The 23,988-nt window shown below is 43.1% G+C and overlaps 1 protein-coding gene across 3 annotated transcripts in view; it reads left to right on the plus strand.

The window, feature by feature from the left end:
• LOC139277581 (disks large-associated protein 4-like) overlaps positions 1-23,988 on the plus strand; it is a 487,044-nt gene that overhangs the window by 320,875 nt on the left and 142,181 nt on the right. For all 3 annotated transcript variants that reach the window (XM_070896251.1, XM_070896249.1, XM_070896250.1), the window contains exon 7: positions 19,517-19,664. In XM_070896251.1, coding sequence (XP_070752352.1) covers positions 19,517-19,664 — 148 coding nt within the window. The remainder of the gene's footprint in view (positions 1-19,516; positions 19,665-23,988) is intronic.

Genomic DNA, 23,988 nt, shown 5'->3' on the forward strand with positions numbered 1-23,988 from the left:
ACGCGTCCCTGGTGGCCCAGTGGTGGTCACCACAGGGCCGTGCAGAGTGCGCAGTGGCCCTCCCATTTAATGGAAGGGGAGGGGCATTGTAGCGCGTCCGCTTCTTTTGAGGGGAGTTCGGCCCAATTCCTGGTTGGGGTCAGGACATCCGGGTGTGGCAATAAAAGTCCCAGCACTGGAAGGTTACCGTCCCCAATTTCGCCCCCTATATATTTTTTTATTCGTTCATGGGATGTGGGCGTCGCTGGCATGGCCAGCATTTATTGCCATCCCTAATTGCCCTTGAGAAGATGCTGATGAGCCGCCTTTTTGAACCGCTGCAGTCTGTGTGGTGAAGGTGCTCCCACAGTGCTGTAAGGGAGGGAGTTCCAGGATTTTGACCCAGCGACGATGAAGGAACGGTGTTATACTTCCATGTCAGGATGGTGTGAGACTTGGAGGGGCACTTGCAGGTAATGGTGTTCCCATGCGCCTGCTGCCCTTGTCCTTCTAGGTGGTATAGGTCACCGGTTTGGGAGATGCTGCCGAAGAAGCCTTGGCGAGTTGCTGCAGTGCATCTTATAGATGGTACACACTGCAGCCATTGTGCGCCAGTGGTGGAAGGAGTGAATGTATAAGGTGGTGGACAGGGGCCAATCAAGTGGGCTGATTGTCCTGGATTATATCGAGCTTCTTGAATGTTGTTGGAACTGCACTCATTCGGGCAACTGGAGAGTATTCCATCACACTCCTGACTTATAGCTTTGTAGATGGTGGTAAGGCTTTGGGGAGTCAGGAGGTGAGACACTCACCACAAAATACCCAGCCTCTGACCCGCTCTTGTTACCACAGTATTTATGGCTGGTCTAGTTAGGTTTCTGGTCAATGGTGACCCCCCAAGATATTGATGGTGGGAGATTCGCCGATGGTAATCTGGTTGAATGTCAAAGGGCGGTGTTTAGACTTTTGCTTGTTGGAGAAAATATAAGTGAGTTTCTTTGTTATTTATTCAGTCGACGCCCCCTCCCACTCTTGGCTGGGGTTTGGGATGGAGGGGAGGCAGGGGAACGCTGCACAAGATGTTGAGCTAATGACGAGTGGGCATGGACAATCAGTGAGGGTCATTTTCCTTCACCTGTCTTCCAATGCAACCATCTCTGGTATAAAAAGCAGCGTGATGACCAGTGGGGGAAAGGGCAGCTGATTCACATTTGAATTCCAACTTCAGTGTTCACACAAACCACGGTGTTAAAGGCCCATTCACAAAGTATAGGAATTGATATTTGAAATCAGTGGTCCTGTCAGCAATTGCAAAGGGTTTTTTTTGCACATCACCTTAGGATTTAGTCATTGTTAGAATGGGACAGGCTACCTCAGGGTACCAGATAAGAATCAATGTTATCACCTTAGTTACCACCACCATTGGAGGGTGATTAGTACTTAAACCTAAGCCAACAAATACAATTTGTTACTGTAACAGTAGCTTTCTAAAAGAGAAAAGAAGGAAAGACTTGGATTTATATAGCGCCTTTCACGACCATCGGATGTCTCAAAGCGCTTTGCAGCCAATGAAGTACATTTTGAAATGTAAAGAAAAAGCTTGCCAGAAACATAAAAACTGACTGCAAAAGTTTCTATAGATATGTGAAGAGAAAAAGATTACTAAGGCAAACTTAGGTCCCTTGCAGTCGGATTCAGGTGGATTTATAATGGGAAACAAAGAAATTGCAGACCAATTGAACAAATACTTTGGTTCTGTCTTCACGAAGGAAGATACAAATAACCTTCCGGAAATACTAGGGGACTGAGGGTCTAGTGAGAAGGAGGAACTGAAGGATATCCTTATTAGGCGGGAAATTGTGTTAGGGAAATTGATGGGATTGAAGGCCGATAAATCCCCGGGACCTGATAGTCTGCATCCCAGAGTAGTTAAGGAAGTGGCCCTAGAAATAGTGGATGTATTGGTGATCATTTTCCAACAGTCTGTCGACTCTGGATCAGTTCCTATGGACTGAAGGGGAGCTAATGTAACACCATTTTTTAAAAAGGGAGGGAGAGAGAAAGCGGGTAATTATAGACTGGTTAGCCTGACATCAGTAGTGGGGAAAATGTTGGAATCAATTATTAAGGATGAATTAGCAGCGCATTTGGAAAGCAGTGACAGGATCGGTCCAAGTCAACATGGATTTGTGAAGGGGAAATCATGCTTGACAAATCTTCTGGAATTTTTTGAGGATGTAACTAGTAGAGTGGACAAGGGAAAACCAGTGGATGTGGTGTATTTGGACTTTCAAAAGGCTTTTGACAAGGTCCCACACAAGAGATTGGTGTGCAAAATCAAAACTCATGGTATTGGGGATAGGTAATATACTGACGTGGATAGAGAACTGGTTGGCAGACAGGAAGTAGAGAGTCGTGATAAACGGGTCCTTTTCAGAATGGCAGGCAGTTACTAGTGGAATGCCTCAGGGCTCAATCCTGGGACCCCAGCTCTTTACAATATACATGAATGATTTAGATGAAGGAATTGAGTGTAATATCTCCAAGTTTGCAGATGACACTAAACTGGGTGGCAGTGTGAGCTGTGAGGGGGATACTAAAAGGCTGCAGGGTGACTTGGACAGGTTAAGTGAGTGGGCAAATGCATGGCAGATGCAGTATAATGTGGATAAATGTGAGGTTATCCGCTTTGGGGGCAAAAACGCAAAGACAGAATATTATCTGAATGGCGGCAGATTAGGAAAAGGGGAGGTGCAACGAGACCTGGGTGTCATGGTTCATGATTCATTGAAAGTTGACATACAGATGCAGCAGGCGGTGAAGAAGGCAAATGGTATGTTGGCCTTCATAGCTAGGGGATTTGAGTATAGGAGCAGCGAGGTCTTACTGCAGTTGTACAGGGCCTTGGTGAGGCCTCACCTGGAATATTGTGTTCAGTTTTGGTCTCCTAATCTGAGAAAGGACATTCTTGCTATTGAGGGAGTGCAGCGAAGGTTCACCAGACTGATTCCCGGGATGGCTGGACTGACATATAAGGAGAGACTGGATCAACTGGACCTTTATACATTGGAGTTTAGAAGGATGAGAGAGGATCTCATAGAAACATATAAGATTCTGACGGGACGGGACAGGTTAGATGCGGGTAGAATGTTCCCGATGTTGGGGAAGTCCAGAACCAGGGGACACAGTCTTAGGATAAGGGGTAGGCCATTTAGGACTGAGATGAGGAGGAACTTCTTCACTCAGAGAGTTGTTAACCTGTAGAATTCTCTGCCGCAGAGAGTTGTTGATGCCAGTTCATTGGATATATTCAAGAGGGAGTTAGATGTGGCCCTTACGGCTAAGGGGATGAAGGGGTATGGAGAGAAATCAGGAAAAGGGTACTGAGGGAATGATCAGCCATGATCTTATTGAATGGTGGTGCAGGCTCGAAGGGCCGAATGGCCTACTCCTGCACCTATTTTCTATGTTTCTATGTAATGTATGAAACGCGGCCGCCAATTTGCGCACAGCAAGCTCCCACAAACAGCAGTGTGATAATGACCAGATAACCTGTTTATGTTATGTTGATTAAGGGATAAATGTTGGTCAGGACACCGGGGATAACTCTCCTGCTCTTTCTTCGAAATAATGCCATGTGATCTTTTATATCCACCTGAGAGAGCAGAAGGGGCCTCGGTTTAACGTCTCATCTGAAACACAGCAAAGAGGCATTGGACTGCCGAAAATCTTTTTTCTCTTTATGTACCAACACACAACGCAAGATTTAAATTGTGTGGAAACACATCGGATCACTTGCATGTGACATCGTGTGGCATGCAGCTCTTTCCCCTCTACAAACACACACAAAAAATATACACTTTTTTCTGAACACTGTGCCTCTTTATCGTCAGCATTGTTCTCTCCGGCACTGACAGAATGCAAATGCTTTGCGAGGTAGCATATTACAGTTTCCTGGAACAAAGAATGGAGAGTAGAATTGATTTTGTTCTACTATCACTTCCCTTAGGCTGCCAGACAGTTCAGATAATAGTGTGCCGCAGAAAATTGTTGAAATAAAAATGCTCACTGAGTGTTATCTCAATTCAGGAACCAGACAGCAGCAGAAGAAACGTGAACAAACTCAGAGCTTTTAGTTAGGTGACTCTGAAAGTACATCTCCTCCTATTCCTCATCAACAGTAATGAAGTTGGATGCCCTCTGGTGGACTTGAAGGTGTGCATGATTGAGTGGAGCCTTCCTGTAGTGCCAGTTATTGTTGTACTCTCCTTGTTACACATATTACACAGAGCCTGCATTGTTGCAAGGCACAATCAAGAGTTGCTGTAGTCTCATAAGGCTTCTATCATGATACACTTCTGTGCTCACAATGTTTAGGAAGGTATTGACCTAACATGGATTAATGCCTGTGTGCAAATAATACACACAAGCTTGTAGTTTTCATGTGTGAAGCGTTTAGATGTGAACTTTGCTGATCAGAGGTCCTATCCTCTCATCTCACCTCAACCCCAAGGTGTGTTACTGACTTGGCCACACTCTAGTATATTATTCTGTATCATGTTGAAAATATTTTTTATTATCAATAAGCATGGAGATAAGGCTGTTTCAAAAGGACAGCAGGCTTGCGTACCAGGTGATTGGGGTTTATTTTACTGATTGGTAGAGGGGAATCCCATAGCTTTTATCAATTATAATATAATTGTTAGGTTTCTGATTTTCCATTTGAAAATCAGGAGCCCCTAAATATGACACTGGATCATTACCACCTTCACCAATAACCCAGTTATGCATGTTGTACTGTCACAATAAGGTTACTCTGATGTTGAACGTGACAGTAAAATGTAGGTATAGTCCAACAGATGGAGGAGCATTCTTCACTGTGCCAACAAGAACAAGATCTTCACAAGCTGGTGGTCTGGCAAGAGATTCATATTGTCAGCTCCAATCTAACGCAAGAAATTGATAGACTGACCAGAAGCCACCGAGTGTCACGATGTGCATCTATGCTATTACTTATCCACTGGCACAAACCTGAGTCCTTGTGTCAAATCTGAATATACACCGGCAAGTTATATTTGTAAGGGCTCATTAATAATGGTGCTCCCCACCTTAGATCCTCGAGCTTCCTCTGAATCTCACAGCACCATCAATGCCATCATCCTTGTGAACACATATATCAATGGCATACATCATAAATTAAGCACCTTGGGATGTGTTACAACGTTAAAGGTACTATATAAATGTAAGTTGATGTTGTGCATAATGTGCATTATATGTATCTATTGGATAGGCTCATGGCTACACTCTGTTTCTTCCTCAGCATTCTCCAAAGGGCCAATAGATATCTGTTGCTGCCCCATCTGACCAACTTCCTTCCCATCCCTTTTATCCTACCCACCACTGCACCCTCAGATTCTGCCAACAGATCAACAGTCACTGCCCCTTCAGCATGTCCATTCACTCACAAACAAGGCCCTTGCCATCCATGACCTTATTGTCGATGGTTACGTTGACATCCTGGTTTTCACTAAAAGTTAGCTCATGGGGCGACACCTTGCCTTTGTGTCTGGCTGTACTTTCCATCACCTGCTCTGCCCAAACTGCTGCAGCGATGGTGCGGCCCTTATCATCATATTAAATGTCAGTCTCTTCCCCTAGTCCTCTGGTACCATCTCTTCCATCAAGCAGCTCACCTTGTCCCACAACTCTCACCTCTTCCTTAAAATTCTCATTCTCTATCGCCCTGCTCCGAGCCCCACCCCGAGTTTCTCAGCGAAATATCCTCCTTCATTTCCTCCCTCAGCATCTGCACTGAGCAATTCCTCATCCTGAGTGATTTTAATTTTCATCTCAGCTCACCTTCTCTCCTATGATTCACTGCCCTTCTGTCCTACCTAAACGTCTCTCTTCGAATAAACCTTTCTACCCATATTCACAACCACCCCTTTGACTTTGCCATATTACATGGCCTCTCTACTCCCATGCCCTTCATTACAGATAAGGCCATCTTTGACAAGTTCCTTGCATCGCTTATCATCCACATCTCCTTACCCTCTTCCAACCTCACTTCCTTCTGCGTCCACCCAGAAAAATAAAATCTCCAAATCTACCATTGCACTTTCGTGCTGCCTGCTCTTTGGCCTTCCATTTGCCACAATACTTGAGCAGCTGTGGATTTTCTCAATCACTTTTTCACCTCCACCTTTGATACCCTTGTCCCCAATTAAAAAATGTACTCTCTTCTATTATGGTCCATCCTCCTGCTATCGTTCCCATCTTCACTCTCCAAAGTCCAAGAGACACAAACAATTGGTTTAGCCATCCATCACCAGAGCTGGCTGGAACACATCAAGCACCATGGAGTATTACGGTCCTCTACCAAATATATTTACTACTCGGGATAATCCTGGAATGCAAAAAAACTCCTGGTTTCTTTTCTCCATTACCAACTGTCTCCTGCCGCCTCCACCCGCATGTCAAACAAGCATGTGGACTTCTTTGTCACTAAGACTGAGTCCATCCATTCAGCTGCCATTGCTGCTTCCCCCCCACTTCTACCTTTCTCCTTACCTACCAAGTCAAATCTCCCTCCAGATTCCCTTCTCCTTAGCCTGGAGCCCACAACACGAAAAGAGCCCTAATCAAAGTCACAAATGACAGCTTGTGTGACTGTGCCCATGGTGTATTATCTCTGCTCATCTTCCTCTACTTCAGCAGCCTTTGACATCCTCAAATGCCTCTTCTCCACTGTGCAGCTCAATGGGTCTGCCCTTGCTTGGTTCCACTCATGCCTATCTGATTGTAACCAAAGCACCTTCACTAATGGCTTCTCTTCCTGTCTCTGCAGTCCCTCAAAAGTCCCTAAAGGATCTTTCCTTGGCTCCCTCCTCCTCCTCGACATTTTACTCTTTGGCAACATTATCCACAGACATGGGGCTTCCATATTAAATGCTGATGATCCCCAGTTCTACCTCTCCACCACCTCCCTTGACCCTTCACTGTCTGTGTTGTCAGGCTGCTTGGCTGATATCCAGGCTTGGATGAATCACAATCTCCTTCAATTAAACATTGGGAAAACCAAAGCACTGTCTCTGGCCCCACCACAAACTCCGTATGCTTGCCACTGATTCCATTCACCTCCCTGGCCACTGTCTCAAAATGAACCTCACCGTTTGCAACCTCAGTGTACTATTTCACCCCAAACTGAGCTTCCAACCCCATATCCTCTCCCTCACAAAAACTGCCTACTTCCACTTCCATAACAACACCTGCCGCCAACCCTGCCTTAGCCCATTTGATGTTGAAACCCTCATTGATGCTTCTGTCACCTCCAGACTCGACTATTCCAATGCTTATCTGGCTGCCCACCATCCTCCACACTCTCTAAATATCACCCATCCAAAACACTACTGCACATATCCTACACTGCAGTCAGTCCTACTCTCCCATCACCCTGTCCTCACTGACCTACATTGGCTCCTGGCTTCCCCAACGCCGCCTCGACTTTAAAATTCTCATTCTCATATTTAAATTCTATCGCCTTGGCCCCTGCACTTCTGTAACCTTTTCCTGCCCGATAAACCCTCACCCAAACTCTATGTTGGTCCAACTCCAGCCTCTTGTGCAACTCCCCTCTCGCCACCCCACCATTGACAGCCTTACTTTCAGCCATCTGGGCCCCCTGCTCTAGAATTCCCTCCCTATATCCCTCCATCTCTCCACTTCCCTCTCCTCCTTTAAGACTCTCCTTAAAATCCACCTCTTTAACCAAGTTTTTGGGTCATCCCAACTGATACCTCCTTTTTTGGCTCGCCATCCATTTTTCTTTGCTCTTTGAAGCACCTGGGAAATTTTTCTACGTGAAGGTATAAATGCAAATTGTTGTGCTTGAGGATACTTGTGATGTTTCGAGATTCAGAACAAGGAGACGTGCAGGATTGATTCAAGTTGGTATCACTTCACAAAATAAGTGTACCAGCAGCATAAGTCTCCTTCCCAACATGTTGTCTTTCCTGCAGGAGTACCATTTCTGTCCCTTTTCAAGCAATTTCTGCACAGATGGGGATTAATGGGACTGTCACCATGGACATATTATACCTGTATCACATGATGACATCAATTTGTGATCCCAGCCATTTTGACATCACCTCTGGAGCACTTCAGCGCTCTTGACATGAGGTAATCGCATAGAAGAAACACGCAGTGCACCAATTTTGATTAAGTCTTTATTTCTCACAGTTCTTTTCCATAATATAGCTCCTAAATTTATATTTTCTTTAACAATTGAAACAGCAGCAACAGATGAACTCACTTTGATAGTTTGATATCATGCTGACTAATTGAGCAGGTCTCTAAGTGTCAGTAAAACGCGGCTTTTCAAGATAAAAAGGTGACTCCTGTTCCTTTTATTGCTTTTCCAAAGTTATCAGTTTTACATATGATGGGAGCAAAACTGCTGCACATGATGTTACCTATTCCGTACTTTTCAGTACATTGTAGTGTGCATATGGTCTGCTCCCATGTATAAACATGACAAGTTTTGTGATCCTTAAGACATCAGACAGAGTGAGAAAGGCTGGGACTGAGAAGGAGATCAGATTGTTGAAATTGATTCTGAATAGGGTAAGGACACAGCAGAGGACAATGAAATGGCGCATACTGTAAGTCATTTTCTCCAATTGCCAGTCTTATTTACCTTGTGCCTGTCCTGATCAGTGTCAGTAAAGGCCTTCGGCTTCAGCTCAGCACCATTACGAACTGTGCAGACAGCTATTCTAGTTAAGTAAGCATTTCATTGTATAGGCACTACTGATTGAATACCTTAAACACATAGGGACCAAAATTGTCTACCGCCCGAAACGAGTCGCACCTACCGTTTTTGATGTGTTTTGACTGTCCCAATGCATAGGGCGGCCAAAACATTGAAATTCAGCACATCGGGGTTTTTTTGGAGCGGGGCAGAAGTGGCCTCAACTTAGGAGCGGAGTGGACATCACTAGCGGGACAGAAGTGGGGGTGGGGGGGGGCGGATTGACCGACGCTGCAAGGCATCAGCACCGCGCTGATGACGTCATTGCGCTGGCGCGTCACAACGTCCTTCCCGGTCAGTTAAAGGGGAGGGCCGCTGCAAACTCTCTAGCCACTTTAATGGCAAACACTGGGCCACCAGGGAGGGTTTCGGATGGGCCAGCAGCCTGGCACCCAAGAGGCCCGGCCGAACCCGCAGCATAATTGTCAGCCCGACTGGCAGTCGGCCGATAAAATCAAATAACATGGCGTCGCCGGCAGCACCACCTTTCCTTTAAGGGCGGCCGCGTCGCCAAGCCACAGAGAGTGTACCGACAGCAAAAGCTGTCAGTGACACCGACCAGCGGTGAGGCCACTCCCGCGGGGCAATTCCGGGAATGGGGCAATTTCCCGAGGTGCAATTTCGGGAAGGGGTCCCCGCCAGTCGGTAAGGTGTTGGAGCGTGCACGCCGCGGTGGGAAAACGGGCGGAAGTGCAAACACTGGCTAATTTTCTTGTGTTAAATGATTGAATTAAAAGTTGATCCAATTTGACCAATGATACATTTCTCCCTCTGGTTTTGTTCTTAATCAACTCTTGCATTAATGTCTCCTTAATAATCTTGGCCTCTCTCACCTTATTCCCTTACAACACTCCAAACCCGAGGAAGGGCAATTTTCAAAATGGCGGCCCCTCCGCGGAGACTCAGCGGCTGTTCCACACTAACCCGTGGACGCTGCTTTCAGGCGGCCAGAGGCTTTATAGAAAGGGGCAATTTCGGCACGTAATAGTGCTAGTCACAGGGTTTTTCCTCAATTGCTATTATTTTAACAAGAAAATTGCACTTCACTTTGATTAATTTCACCCAAATATTTGATAAACCACATTTCTAATGTTCAATGGCGTGAAAGATTTCTGCTGTTTTGCAGTATTGGAGTGTTTACTTTTTTTCACCCTCCTCCTGAAGTCACTGACTCTTGCTGGAATACAATTCCAAAGCGGCCAATAGAACTCTGGTACTTTGCCCAAGTAGCCATGTTTCATTTATGAGCCTCCACAGTGAGTGTTGGGAGGCTAGTCAAACCTAGATTTTACTATTACTGAATCCAATCCTGCTCTCACCCCCCAATATACACAAATGTGCATTTTCCAGCTGGAGTCACTCTGTAGCAATAAGAAGTGCAGGCACTGGCTAATTTTCTTGTGTTAAATGATTGGATTAAGAGTTGATCCAATTTGACCAGTGACACATTTCTCCCTCTGGTTTGTTTTTTAATCAACTCTTGCATTAATGTCTCCTTAATAATCTTGGCCTCTCCCACCTTATTCCCAACTTCAGTAATTAGTAAGTGTTTGACAGCACAAAGTGTGCATGTGACGAGTGAGAATACAAGAATCCAGACATCTTACATTGATCACATCCGTAACCTTTCTAAATTCTGAATGTGAGGATTCACATGTTCAGGGACCCTCAACTGACATCATCATACAGTCAATCTGAATTACTCGAAGAGGTATCATCCTGGTGAAATGTGCTTGGCGGATCTTTCTTCATTTGAGGGGAAGAAAATCTTCGCAGCATTTTATTGCATATTAACCTGAGGTCTCCATGTTGTCAATTTGTAAACATAATGAAGAGTTTGTCAAATACATGAATAAAGGGGAGTGGGACTACTTGGATAACTCTTTCCAAGAGCCAGCACATTCACAATGGGCCGTGGCCTCCTTCTGTGCTGCATCATTCTATGATTTTAAAGGCAGTGGCCCTTTAATAAAAGCATTCTTGCACTGTGTTGAGGCGACCACCAGGGGTCATGAAGTAGTGAAAATGAAAGTGTTCTCATTTCTGATCATGGATTATTTTAAGAACATGGTATTTGTATAACTAGCAATCGTGCAACTGTTTGTTTGCGTAACAGTTCCCCTGATTCTGGTATTGCAGGATATTTATGTTGCAGAAACATAATGTGTATTTGCACATGACCTTAAGCTCTATTTGCAGGATTGCTTGTTTCGCTTGGGGCAGGAAGGCAGTATTCCTCACCATTCCTCTCATGAAGATGTGGCTTACGCTGGGGAAGAGTTCCACAAGCAGTGGGGGCGGCTCAGTGACTATTCTGCACTTGTTATTGTGGACAGTGAAATCAGTAGGTGACTAAATTATATGGACCATCAAAACTAAGGCCAACAATATCCTCAGCTGGTGCGCACATGTGTGTTTTTCCAGCAAGTGTCACTGTACAGTAAGCAGGACTGGGAACACTAGCCAATGTTTCCCTTCCCAAGATGCTAACTCCACAAGAAAATTGTAATTGAGCATGGGTCAAGGAACAAATTCTATGCTAATCGGGAGTTAATCCCATTTAGAACTAGAACCATCTAGTCACCTCCAGAGAGAGCTGAGCAACTGTGTTAAATTGCTCTAAAATATTCCATCAAATTGAAATAAGAAGAAAATGTAAATTGGTTCACAGATCGTACCTTAAATATATGTGTCACAGCCAGCAGTAAAATATCTGCACCCATGAAGCCAACTATGAATCAAATTGTGAGCTTTCAACTGCTGATTTATCCATTCAGTCCTGTGTGGAAGTTTGTATCTGTTCTCACAGGTGGCCAGGGCATAAACTGTCTGGAAATGCTAAAACAAAAGAGGCATTGGGGAGAGTGCAGAAGGGTTGTGGCACATATCTACACTGTGCAAGGACATTCCCGTCATCTGTACTCGAAATTGACTTTTAAGATTACACTAATGATGTCAGAAAGGAATATAAACCTCCCATCCCTCGAATGTCATTCAGCCTCATTGAGATACTCCCAAATGGCAAGAAACATTAACAGCCACTTAAAAATAGAAAGCAAATGTTTCATCATAAAAAATAAGATCTATGACACCAAATAATAGTCGACTGAAGACTACAATGTTACCTTGGGATTCAAGTGACATTTAAAACAACTCTGACTTTACTTTTCCAGTGTAATGTAATCTGACCCTTCATTAGATTCAATCCCACAACTCATCTAAACCAACTGGTCATGCAGGTAATAGCTAATATTTATGATTCAGCATTTATTTCTTAGCAAATTTTCCACGATTCTTCCTTCAGTGCCCAGCCAATAGGAGGCAGGTACTTCCTCCATAGAGACAAAAGTATACAATTCCACTGAATACCTAAAACTAGGAACTGCCTTAAGTCCTGTCTGAATGCTACTCCCCAGTTAGTAAGCAGATCCGGTAATTGAAATTGTTGAGGATTGGATGCGGAAACTCCACATAGCTTTTTAAATTCTCAAGAAAGATGTCTGAATTTCCTGAACTAATGATTTGAGGAGGACATTTGGCAGATATGCTCCTGGTAATTAATTTTCTGTATTTATTTCTTTCCTTTCTGAAGACTCCATTTCAGTCATTTACAAATCTTAGAGTGCGGAAATGGAATACAATTAGATTAATAAAACATTCAATGCCACTATTGCTCCATTTGATGGCTCTCAGTATCACGTTCTGCATATTCTTTTGCCTGCAGCAAATCTGTTATTAGAAACCGCCACATGCAGTCATCTATCATCTTGTAGCGTGCAATTTTGCATTCTAGGTTGGAGGAGATGGCACTTATATCATATATGTATTTTGACAGCTGATTAAATCCTTAATTTGGGCTATTTTAATTCCATATGATTATTTTATCACCTGCATTATAGCAGTATTTTTTTAAAATAAAAACAATGGCAATCCATTTTCCTTCAACAGCTGGTCATTTAGTGGCTCTGAAAAATGCAGTAATGTGCTTTCAGAAAGCTGCCACAAGTCATTCAAAGGCAGTTTAAGGGAAACTGCTGGAGCCAAGCAATGTATATTTAATACAAAGAATGCTCTCTGTTGACTAGTGCCAAACATTCTCGTGTTTTCATGTTTCACATGCACAATACATTTTTTAACAGGTTTTAAAGTGAATGCTTTCCACTTGCTAACACCAATCACTGACTGGTCACCGAATGCGAACACGTAAGGAAAGTTTCTTCAAAGCAATTTAGTGCTGCTGTTACAGATTAAATAGAAATTACAACACCGAAATAGGCCATTCCTATTAGTGCCTGTGAATGTTTGTCCTTCACATAAGTCCGAATCCCATGTACCATTCTTGTTCCAATATCCCTGTATTCCTTTTTCCTTCATCCTCCTCGCTAATCTATCCTTAAATGTTGACATGGCTCTGAATTCCCTCAAACCTTCGCTGCTCAAGGAAAATGTGCATCTTTAAATCTGCATCATTCTGTTGACGAAATGCTAAAAATAAGTTGCTGCCAGGAATATCACTCGACTGTTGTGTACATTAAAGGGGAATGGTCACCATTTTGATGAGATTGACAAGTCATTGTTGAGGGGAATTGAAACTATACCCCCATGGTGCCATAGTACTGCACAGGAGCTGCCATTTAAAGTGAAGCAGTGTGGTGCAGATGTTTGTCAAGTAGACCTGTAAAGTATACATCATGATGAAGCCAGTAATTTTCTGTTTTTTTCACAAAGCATTTGTAGAATGTGGGCTGTGCTGCTATCTTTAAATAGAGCAGAGCCTCTCCATAACATTGTGTCTAGAAATAGACAAATAAGTTCTAGAGGATGATGTAGACGGGTCCTTTGTCAATAGGTGAGCCATAAATAATGTCATGTCTTAGATTTTGATCTGTCAGAGTGTGTAAAAGTATATACTAGAGAAATTGCCTGTGATTAACAGTTTGATTGCATACTATAAACTCTCGGTACTTCCATTATTTTTATTTCTGTCGTGAGGAGATTGGGTATTTTTATCCACCGATACAAGAACCAAAAAACGAAAGGAACAGTTACCAACTGTCCACGATAACCTTAGTCACAGGTTTCAGGCACAGGATATGCCAAAACAAAAAGGTCATAATATTGACAAAAACATCCAACATATAAATATTCATAATAGAAATAGGGGATGAATCGTCAATCTAAAGTTTCCACATACACAGTATGAATCTGTCTCCTGGCCTGTTGATCCTGGGGAGCCAGGTGCTTAACATAGAGCACATGATGCCCTGAGCCTTATTGTTAATACATGACTTACTGTTCATGCCCTCTATAAAAGATAGTCAGTGTAGCCAGTTCCAGTATTGCGTCCATTATTACCCGATGTCATACAAGTTACCATGCATTCTGGTCCTGGTCTAAAGTTAACTAAAGATGTTTTTCCCAACATAGTTTGTTTTATTATCAGGCCACCCGATCTCTTTTCAGAACAGAAAGAGAAAAGTAACACAATAAAGAATACCAGAGAAAACAAGAAAATACAGTTAGTAGAACCATCGCTATGGCTTTCTCAACCCCTATCCATCTCTCGATCATCCCCTCCCCCGCTTCAGTGTATGCACTTGTACTTCTGCTTTGCAAGGTTAGATTGAAGCATGCTATGAGGTGCACAGTTCTTCCATTTTCCTGCCCATAATTCAACTTCCTCTGGTTTACCTGTCAAAAGAGAAGAACAAGTACTAAAATGATATATTCATGACAACGTCATGGATGTAGAAACCAATCCTACCAATACATACTTTATTGGCACGGAGCTTGTGACTAAATAGGATGGGGAAGAAATGAAATATAACTTTGGTAGCAACCCTTCGTTGTGGCCAGGTCTGCTATCTCTTCATTTCCTGCTTCCTCTACACAGGCTCTTCCCTGGATCTGCAAAGCGACCTCTTCCAATGTAGTGAGAGGGGAAAGATTTGGGGACTTGCTTCCCCATGTTCATTCTCTTCCTCTTATAACACTTGCCACAAACTGGTTCCACCCAATATGACCCTTAACACTGAATCAAAACTTGGTCTGTCCTCCTTCAACTAGCTCATCTTGTTCCACCCCAGCTTTAAAATCCACATTCTCTACCGATCTCCCCAAGTTACTCGACAAAATGTTCTTGCCCACTTCTCCCCTCAGCCTCTGCATTGAGCAATAACTCATCTGGTAATTTCAAACATACTTTGCCTTCTCTTCTCTGGTATTACTGCCTTTAAGTCCTCCCTAAACCATTCCCTTCCTATAAACTTTCCTACCCATATTCACAGCTATCCCCTCGGGCTTGCCATCTTACGTGGCCTCTCTGTTCCCATGGTCTTGATCATAAACAAGGCCATCTCTTTGTATCTCTCACCACCCACATTTCCCTATCCCCTTACAGCACTACCTCCTTCTGCCTCAATCCCTAGAAAAATACTCTACTCCAAGCCACTTTTAACTGCACTTCCAAGCTGCAACCTGCCTACCCTTCGGCCCTCCATTCACCATGATACTTCTAATGCTGTAAACCACTCCCTCACCTCCACCTTTTATGCCACTGTCCTGAGTAAAACCTTTACTCTCTCCCACCAAGATTGAGACCATCTTTGCTGCAAACCCTCATTCTATTCCCTTCACCAAGCCAAACTTAACCACAGGCTCTCTCCTGCCTTACCCCTGAGCCTGAGTCTTTCTCCAATTTCTCTTCTATCTTCCCTTATGCCTTATTCCCTTTCTTTGATCAGCCATGATCTTATTGCATGGTGGTGCAGGCTCAAAAGGCCGAATGGCCTACTCCTGCACCTATTTTCTATGTTTCTATTTTTCTTATACCTTCTCTAAGCCTCTCATCTTGTCCATGAGGCTCTTGACCCCATTCCCACTCATCTAACAAACTGACATTTTAAATAGCTTCTTTTTCTCACTTACTAACCCCCGTCCCTTTTAAAACCATTGTCATCACCTCCACCCCTCAAAAAACTTACCCTTGACCCCTTTGTCCTTGTAAACTATTGCTCCATCTCCAGTGTCCTTGAACATGTCGTCACTACCCAAATCTGTTTCCATCTCTCCTGCAGCTCCATGTTTGAATTTCCTCAATTAAAGTTTTGCCCCTGTCACAACACTGAAATGGCCCTAAGATGAAGTCAATAGACTGGGAGGAGGTGCATGTGGAGCATAAAACATTATAGACATGTTGGGCTGAATTACCTGTTTCTTTGCTGTAAACTCTATGTAATTCTCTGTGAACTGCACCAAGTCCCGCTCATCCATTCAACATCATCATCATCTGAACCCGTGTCTTCACTGAACCCATGTTTTCATTAACCCTATCCTCACTGACCTACATTGGCTCACGGACCCCAGCATCTCCAATTTATAATTCTCATCTTTGTGTCAGCTGTGGCTCAGTGAGTAGCACACTCACCTCTGAGTCAGAAGGTTGTGGGTTCAAGTCCCATTCCTGGGACTTGAGCACATAAATCTAGGCTGATACTCCAGTGCTGTGCTGAGGAAGTGCTGCATTGTCAGAGGTGCTGTCTTTCAGATGAAATGTTAAACCAAGGCCCTGTCTGCTTGCTCAAGTGGACATAAAAGATCCCATGGTATTATTTTGAAGATGAGAAGGGATGTTATCCCTGGTGTCCTGGCCAATATTTATCCCTCAATCAACATAACAAAAACAGATTATCTGGTCATTATCACATTGCTGTTTGTGGGAGCTTGCTGTGTGCAAATTGGCTGCTGTGTTTCCCACATTACAACAGTGACTACACTCCAAAAGTACTTCATTGGCTGTAAAGCGCTTTGAAACGTCTGGTGGTTGTGAAAGGCTCTATATAAATCTAAGTCTTTCGTTTTTTAAATTCCTTCATAGCCTCCTCTATCTCTATCTGTGTAGCCTTCCCCAGCCCCACAAGAGCCCTCCCCAAACTCTCCATTCCTCTAACTCAATCTTTGTTTGCATTCCTTCCTCCCTTCACCCTACCATTGGCACCATCTAGGCTCTATTCTTCGGAATTCCCTCCCTAAACCTCTCCACCTCCCTGTCCGCCTTTACGACTTTCATGAAAACCCATTTCTTTGACCCGTCATAAAATCTCCTTGTTGAGCTCAGCATCCCATTATGTCTTTGTCCTCGGGGTGTTTTCCTGTATTATAGGTTCAATATGAATGCAAGGTGTTGTTATCAAGTTTCTTAAACCATCTACTTTCAAACTTTATAATAGCAAGTGCAAAAGTTTTGTGCTTTTGTGTTCTAGTCAGTTTGTTAACTCTATTTCATGTGATGTTTATTTTGTATTACTTCTAACATTTGTTTGAGGTTGGACTGAAACCCATTTCTATTAGAGTTCATGTTGTCACCATTTCAACTTTCCACAAACCACTATCTCCCAGTTCATTAAGAGATCATTTGTTGGTTTCCCATTTCATGAAGGCTATCTGGCCCATTTTTATTTGTGAATCTAGACTCTAGTTTTACAGAAATAATGATTGACTCATCTAAACCTATGAGTTCCTGTAGTTTAATTCCTTTCCTGGAAAAATACATTTCTGATTGCATTAGTTTCAGCATGTAGGCTCTCATTATGACAAACTGAATTTTGTCTGGTTCGTGCTTAAGGCTCCGCCTGCTTTTTCACTTTCATTTAGGATTGGAGTTATTATTCCTCCACCTCACAAATTTTATTGCCAACTCCATTACCTCGATACTCACTGGGCTTTACAACTTATTTTATACGCACAGAACATTTCCATAAATCATGACAGGTTTAATTTCCCATGGAGCAGAAGCATTAAGCAAGATGGACCATTAAGTTAGGGTAGCTAAATACATGGTAGAATGCATTCTTCATTGTCGCTGGCTTGTGGAATCCAAGGCCACAGGTCAAGTTTGAGTCTTTTATATTCTGAGTTTCCCTTAATCAAATGTCCGTTGACATGATTTGCAATGCTGTTCTTGGGAGTAATCCTCTCACATTCATGAAGCACTACTAATTGGATCTGCTGACTTACCGAAATTTAACCTTTGGCAGATCCATCCTCTCTGTTGAAGCTCCACTACAGAGACACACCTCTACCTGAATTTTATTCTTATGGCATATGGACAATGCAGAATGAAGCAGAAAGATGGATCAGCTAGTGCTTTCTTCTTCATTTTTTGAATGAAACCATTCTCCATACACCACGTTCCCTCCCGTCCATCCCCGTAGGCTCTAATAGGAATTTATGTCAGAATCAAGATGTATAATATAGCCAAATATAACAAGTCAGGGTCAAAACAAACTGGGGTATATTTAAATTTGAGCTACAGTGGAAAACGGGCGCTATCAGACACCTCGCCTGAATGTCTTATCCATTAATTTCATGGAAAGGAAAATTGGTTGGGTACATAACGGGCAGCCATTTTACATTATCGACAAAAGTTAAAATTGCCCCTACTGACATATTTTTATGGCGCGCATGAACAGCGAATCGCATTTCAACAACAATACTTATGGCATCAGGTTCTGTATGTTGACCTTTTGACTCCTGATGACCAATGGGACAAATGACAGGCTCTTGCAGCATGTGGAAAATATTTTCATTCAAAGGCGCTAAGGGAGGCAAGCCATATTTTCAACACTCCATTCTAATTATAGGGTTCAGATATTACGCAGTTTGTGCCGATGACTAGCATCTTCTGCTTTGCAATGATACAAACTGTGCAGTCAGGTTTGGGAACAAACCAAGCTGAAGTGCACCGAGCCAGGAAAAGTGAGCAGACTGCCGGGAGGGAGCCTCTGTACTGCTTCAGCTTCACACCTGCTACAGTATGATAGGGGTGCAGAGACAGGTTTAAAACCTGTCCTGATAAAACCTGGGAGCTTTTGCTTTAAATGCAATCTCTAAGTGTGAGGCCAATACCTGTAGTACAGTAATGCTTTGAATCTTGTGTTTTATGATATAATGTGAACCCATTGATTGAACCACAACAGCGACATCACCTCACGCCATTCATTATTATTGATACAATGAGGCAACACTGTAAAAAAATATTTTTAAATGCGCATAACCTTTATTAAGCAATAACTTGCTTTGATGTTCAATATGTAAAGTGTCACTGGAAATTAATCTCCTTTTCTGTATTTATACTGTATTTTGCAAAAAATTTCCATTTCATTTTTTAAATTATTTTTGCTCCATGATTTTGTGACGCTGAGTCTAAAATGTGCCTTGTGTTGCTCTAATTAGAATTTAAACATATGTTGCTAATGTCTGGGAGCTGAGTTGATTGTACAGCCTTAAGTATATACAAGATGGCATAATTTGTGCCTGATGTGTAATCCTGATACATTCTAAACACATCTGTTCGAATCAACTTTTGTGGAACTAGTAGGTTGCCTGAATAGACAATTTAAATGTGCAAAGAACGCTGCTTAAAAAAATTAGATTTGCAGGTTTTCAGCCTACATCTGATGAAGTCTTTTCTTTAGATCCCATAACCTATTGTACATTTGATCTCTTTTCTTATGCTGATAGATTTAGATGAAGAGGGGTGGGAGAGGTTCGTGTAGCGCAGAAACGCTAGCACGGACCAGTTGGGCCAAATGGCCTGTTTCTGTGCTGTACATTCTACGTAATTCTTTGTAATCCTTAATGTATCTCATTCTTAAAAAGAAATGTGAATGAGCTTATTGAATGCAAAGACTTGTCAGTGAACAATCTTTAATACTTCACATTGTACAGCCACAGCTACCTTGCATCAGTGAGCGAGTCCATCCACAGGAGTCTTGATTGCCTGGATACAGCAGAACTGAACACGCCCAACTTTCATGGATGGAATGAGGACTACATGGGAAGTTCAGACACCCTCAAATCCAACCCTATTAACCAGGTGTGTATCATTTTCATCTCTTGACATAAACCGTTTAAGGCTGTCACTGAGTATCTTAAAATAAACAAAAGAGCAAGAATAATCGACTGATTTTCCAATTATTTATTGAAATATTCTATAAATCTCTTGTGACATTGTTCACACTGAATCAGAGGTTACGTTGTTGCAAAGGAAGAGGCTAAAATGTGGAAGTCAGGGAAAGGAGCGCATTTTCATTCAAAAAAAATTAAAAAGGAATCTGTAAGAAACCTCCTCGGAGGCTGTGAATATAACTGTTTTTTTGATTGGTTCCTGCAAAGTAAATAAGTAATGTTTTGCTTACCCAATGCAGGTATATACTCGATAAATACTGTGATAATAGTTAGATAAATTCATCTCGTCATATAATATAGGGCAGTTTCTTACCATTCATCTAATTAGTGTGTAGCTTTTTATTGCCCTTCTAATGCATTAAATCGAGATGATGATGTGAAATAGAAACATAGAATCATGGGGCTAGAATTTGCACTATTTCACCCTCTGGTTTCTCGGCGGTATTGGCCATTTTGGGCGAAAACCAGGTCGGCGGAAAATTCCCCAGCTGAGGCATGCCGGCGGTTTCGAAGTCCCACTGGGAAGCGGACCGCCAGTATGCACCATCCACAGATCGCCTTAGCACGATCTTTGGCTGAGCAGGGACCCGTAGGTAAGTATTAAAAAAAAATTTTAACCGCCCACGAGGATCAGCGGAGCTGGGCGGTAGGTAAATAGGTCTGCAAGAAAAATGTGAGTGATTGGCTTTTTACTATTTATTTTCAAAATCTGTTGGGGTGATTTAATTTTAAAGTGCCTTGGGAATGTTTCTTTGATTTTTTTTAGTTAGGTTTTTTGAAAAATTATTTTTATTCTTTTTCTATTGTTAGGCCCAATCTGCAGCCTCGGGGTAAATTTTTATAGATTTTTTATTTTTCGCCCTTTTTCTTTAGGCACCGCCCAATCTAGCCGAAATTGTACTTTTTCACCCAGATTGGGGGTGCAAGGCCCATTTTTTTCGGATTTAAAAAAATAAACAAAACACTGAATCAGAGGTTACGTTGTTGCAAAGGAAGGGGCTAAAAAAAAAATGTTTAATTTCGGGAAGTTTTCGCCGACAATAATCTTCCCAGCCTCAGCAGGTTTTGGGCGCTGGTGGGCTTTGGGGAAATACTAGCCCATAGAAATTTACAGCGCAGAAGGAGGCCATTTCGGCCCATCGTGTCCGCGCCGGCCGACAAAGAGCCACACAGCTCTCGATCAGCAGTCCTGAAGGTTACATATAAACCTATGAACAATGAACAATGGCGGAAAGGTAAAGACCATCTGGCCCAACCAGTCCACCTCACACACCTGCGATACTCCATGTATCGTGACATTTTACACTCCACCCCACCCGGAGCCATACGATCTCCTGGGAGAAGCAAAAAAACAGATAAAAACCCAGGCCAATTGGGGAAAAGAATCTGGGAAAATTCCTCTCCGACCCAAGCAGGTGATCAAAACTAGTCCAGGAGATCACTCTGGCCGTATTAGATTCCATGAAGTACTTACCATCGTGTCTGCGCCAGTCAACAAGAGGTTATCCAGTCTAATCCCACTTACCAGCTCTAGGTCCATAACCCTGCAGGTTACGGCACTTCAAGTTCCCATCCAAGCACCTTTTAAATGTGGTGAGGGTTTCTGCCTTTACCACCTTTCCAGGCAGTGAGTTCCAGACCCCCACAACCCTCTGCGTGAAAAAGCTTCCCCTCAAATCCCCTCTAAACCTTCCAACAACCACCTTAAACCTATGCACCCTCGTAATTGACCCTTCCACCAAGGAAAATAGGCCCTTGCTATCCACTATATCCAGGCCCCTCAAAATGTTACACACCTCAATGAGGTTTCCTCTCAGCCTCCTCTGTTCCAAGGAGAACAAACCTAGCCTATCCAATCTGTCCTCATAGCTAAGATTCTCCATTCCAGGCAGCATCCTAGTAAATCTCCTCTGCACCCTCTCCAGTGAAATCACGTCCTTCCTATAATATGGCAATCAGAACTGCACGCAGTATTCCAGCTGTGGCCTAACCAGAGTATTGTACATTTTAAGCATAACCTCCCTGCTCATATTCTGTGCCTCGGCCAATAAAGGCATGCATTCCGTATGCCTTCTTATCCATCTTATCCACCAGGCCTACTTTCAGGGATCTGTGGACAAGCACTCCTAGGTCCCTTTGTTCATCTGCACTTCTAAGTGACCTACCGTTTAATGAATATACCCTATCCTTATTAGCCCTCCCCAAGTGCATTACCTCACACTTCTCCGAATTAAATTCCATTTGCCACTGTTCTGCCCACCCGACCAGTAGATTGATATCCTCCTGCAGCCCATGACTTTCCTCTTTAGTATCAATCACAGAGCCAATTTTAGAGTCCGATGCAAACTTCTTAATCATACCCCCTATATTCAAATCTAGATCATTAATGTATACCACAAAAAGCAAGGGACCCAGTACTGACCCCACTGGGAACATCCTTCCAGTCACAAAACATCCATCAACCATTACCCTTTGCTTCCTACCTCTAAGCCAGTTTTGGATCCATCTTTGCCCTGGAACCCCTGTGCTTTTACCTTCGTGACCAGTCTGCCATGTGGAACCTAATTAAAAGCTTTGCTAAAGTCCATATACACTACATCGTAAGCACTACCCTCATTGACCCTCCTGGTTACCTCCTCGAAAAATTCAGTTAGGTTAGTCAAACATCATCTTCCCTTAACAAATCTGTACTCACTGTCCCTGATTAATTCTTGCCTTTCTAAATGTAGATTTATCCTGTCCTTCAGGATTTTTTCCAATAATTTTCCCACCAGTGAGGTTAGACTGACAGGCCTGTAATTACTCGGCCTATCCCTTTCTCCCTTCTTAACCAAGGGTACCACATTAGTAGTCCTCCAGTACTTCGAAATAAGTGAGAAAAATAAACTGAAAAGCCTGCTGGGAGAAAGGTGAGGGAAGCCACCATGCAGGAACCTACAAAAAACATAAAACAGGTGATCAGAGGCGCAGAGGAAACTAGAATTAGCATAACTATAGAAGACAAACAAAAAGGTAAGTAATTCTTCCAGTATTATAACAACATTGAAAATTGTGGGATGTGTGCCTGTGATTTTCCCTGCAAGCGTTACCGACTTACTGGAACATAGGATGCTGCAATCATCCCCTATTGTAAGCAAACAAACTGATGAAGCTTCTGAAACTATCACTGCAGGGTATCACTATTTTAGAGGGGTGGTGCGGGGGGGTGGGGGGGGAAATGGGCTATTGTGGATAATTTGTCGTGTGATGAAAGTTCATTGTTTGATCTTGTTTCAGAGTTCTTTGTAATCCAAGTTTGAGTGAAAAGTACATTATTATAATTTCAAAATATTTATAGCACCCCGACCTCTGTTAATAGTGCTCTGGTTGAAACAATTTGCTGTTTGATGCATCGTCAGACATTAAGGTGCAGAAAATCCATGTGAGCTCCACTGGTCTCCTATTGGGGTTATGGTGAGAGACCAATGGACCTCCTGCCCCGAGTGTTCAGGAATGTATCTGAATTACACACTCAAACAGCATGCATTCCCAAGTTTCAGCATTTCCCGAGCCCTGGCAGCGTTAGCAGATTAAAATTTACATTGCACATTACACTAGAATGCCCCAAAATTTGCTTGTCGGAGTTCTGCATACGTGTGGATGGTGACAAATTGTGGTGCATGACTGAAATTTTCATGTGCACAAATCAGCGAAGTTGTGCAACACATGGATCCTGTCCTAGCACGCTATAGAAATGCAGAGTATTGTTGAGGGTGTTACAGGGATCGCTCTCTCTTACTCGAAGTTGAAATAGGTCACAGAACCTCCACCGATCTCCATGATCTGACAACAGAGACGTTGAGACAGGGCTGGTCAAGGGAGATGGGGAGATTTGCTTAATATTCCAGGCAGGACTCGATTCTAGGCAAAGATTTCCTGGCCCAAGTCCGCAAACCTTTCAAACTTAACCCTTGGGGACCATCACTGCCTACTGAGGGGTAACTGGGAGGAGCGAGAGGAGGGGAGGAGGATTGGAGGGGAGGGGGATTGGAGGGGAGCCCTTTGCTGTCTGGCTGACCCACTCCACCCAATTTTCACAGCACTTTCCATTTTTTTACTCGAAAAACCCATCATCAGTGCTTGTCCTTTCAAACTACCACACCATTTCTAGCCTCCCTTTCCTCTCCGAAGTCCTTGGATGAGTTGTTGTCTCTTAAGTCCATGCTCATCTCTCCTGTAACTCCCTGTTTGAA

Source organism: Pristiophorus japonicus, chromosome 12 (genome assembly GCF_044704955.1).
Source record: "Pristiophorus japonicus isolate sPriJap1 chromosome 12, sPriJap1.hap1, whole genome shotgun sequence".
Classification (NCBI taxonomy): domain Eukaryota; kingdom Metazoa; phylum Chordata; class Chondrichthyes; family Pristiophoridae; genus Pristiophorus; species Pristiophorus japonicus.